Raw genomic sequence first — 1,816 nt, 5'->3', positions numbered from 1 at the left:
CCTTCTCAATTTCAATATTCAGAACAAAATTATGACAACCTAGTAACATTTTCAGTTCCTCAAGTCAGGAAAATTTCATACATGAACAGTTTTTTTTTCCTTAGCTCCTGTGAGGATCTGGGTTAGAATAGGTCCTTAGTACCCCTTGCTTGTCGTAAGAGGCGACTTAATGGGGCGGTTTTTCGGATGAGACCGCAAAAACCGAGGTCCCGTGTCACAGTCATACGGACTTCATTTTATAAATTGGGGTAAGAAATTCATTTTAGAAATGATATTTTATGCTGCACATTCTATTTGATAGCTTGTTGCAATGCTCAAACACTCTGTGTAGTCGTATAGTGTCAGGGCCCAGCTAAAAGTCAACCAAAAAATAATAGGCATTTTTCCGAGTTCATTTCTGCATATCTTGGGAAGTATACGGAATTTCGGGATGAACTTTGGTAGTAATGTAGATTGATTATGTATGAATAAATTAAAATACAAAGTAGAATTTTATATCAATTAATTTATTGTTTTTACATCGGCTAACTTGGGTACCCTATATTTAGAGTTCTATACCTTTACTCTTTATATTGTAAATTCGACCCCCAAGCGATGCAATTGCCTGTGGCGCAAACACATCTTGTTCGCTATGTCTCTTGTCGTTTTCTTATAAGCGTTAGTTAAATATAGCGTTGTTTCTAACCAAAAAAAAAAAACACGCACATAACGCCATGACGTCGACGTTTATGAAAAACGTCTTGGAAGGCAAAAAAGAACTACTTCAAACTATCCGACCCTAAACGGAATAGAAAGAAATCTACAAAATAAAAGATAAGTGTGTTTAGTTTACTCTACACTTACACAAGGGGGAATGTTTCTTATGGTACGGTACTGTAGTAAATAAAATGCAGATACGAGTCTCACTCTGAACTGCGCGGGTGACATCTTGGTTTGAATATATATTTAATACACGGCCGAATGACAGTTGTAGGTATTTAAATTCCTTTGTTTTGCATGTGATCTAACGTAACACGTTCTCTGATGGGCAGTGTACTTTCCCTGTGTCCAATCATATGCTGAAAGTTGAGGCTACGAACATCGCACTAAATCTGCCAAGGGTTTGTAGAGAAGCTAGGAAAATGACTAGAGGTGGGATCAGGTGCCTAGGACGATTACGCATCCCTTATCGACCGGCCATACCCGCCGTGAGCCCTATAACTTGGCCAGATAAATGGAGTAATTTGTAGTCGCAATCAGTGTATAAAAAACTTCTCATGATTTATATGGAAAACTAAGTCGTTATAACGACCATAGAATTTGCGAAATGCTGACTTAAAAGCAGACTGTTTTATTTGCGAAATGCTAACTTTAAACCAGACTGTTGAAACCCTTGTAACATCAACTTGTGTCAGTAGCCTGTCTCCATATATACGTGTCATCGTCACTCGATGTATATTTGAGACGTCAACAGTTTACTTTCATAGTTAAAATAGATTTTTCATATTTGAAATAGATTTTAACGACAAACTAACATTTCAAATTTATGACAAACAGCTTCTTCATCGTTAACTTCCCATATTAATGTAACAATATTCAATTATCACCTTCATAAAGTGTTTATGTCTCTCAAATGATTCGATACACATGAAGTTGAAATCCAGGCAGGCTATTGACAAACCAGTTGATGTTACATGGGTTTCAACAGTCTAGTTTATTTAGTCAGCATTTTGTAAATTTTATGGTCGTTATAGGGATATGAAAGGTGAAGATATTTTACAAATATGACATGTCATTGAGTAAAATACTGTCTGGCGTGTTTTATACCAATTGAGGT

General features: G+C 36.3%; 1 protein-coding gene across 1 annotated transcript in view; it reads left to right on the top strand.

Annotated features, from left to right (window-relative positions):
• The first annotated feature begins 1,121 nt into the window (after positions 1-1,121).
• Positions 1,122-1,816, top strand: part of LOC130047281 (uncharacterized) — a 6,462-nt gene continuing 5,767 nt past the window's right edge. The window contains exon 1 of the mRNA XM_056141914.1: positions 1,122-1,131. Coding sequence (XP_055997889.1) covers positions 1,122-1,131 — 10 coding nt within the window. The remainder of the gene's footprint in view (positions 1,132-1,816) is intronic.

Source organism: Ostrea edulis, chromosome 6 (assembly GCF_947568905.1).
Source record: "Ostrea edulis chromosome 6, xbOstEdul1.1, whole genome shotgun sequence".
NCBI classification, from domain to species: domain Eukaryota; kingdom Metazoa; phylum Mollusca; class Bivalvia; order Ostreida; family Ostreidae; genus Ostrea; species Ostrea edulis.
Note: the sequence above shows the minus strand (reverse complement) of the source record. Positions and strands in the feature narration are given on the sequence as shown.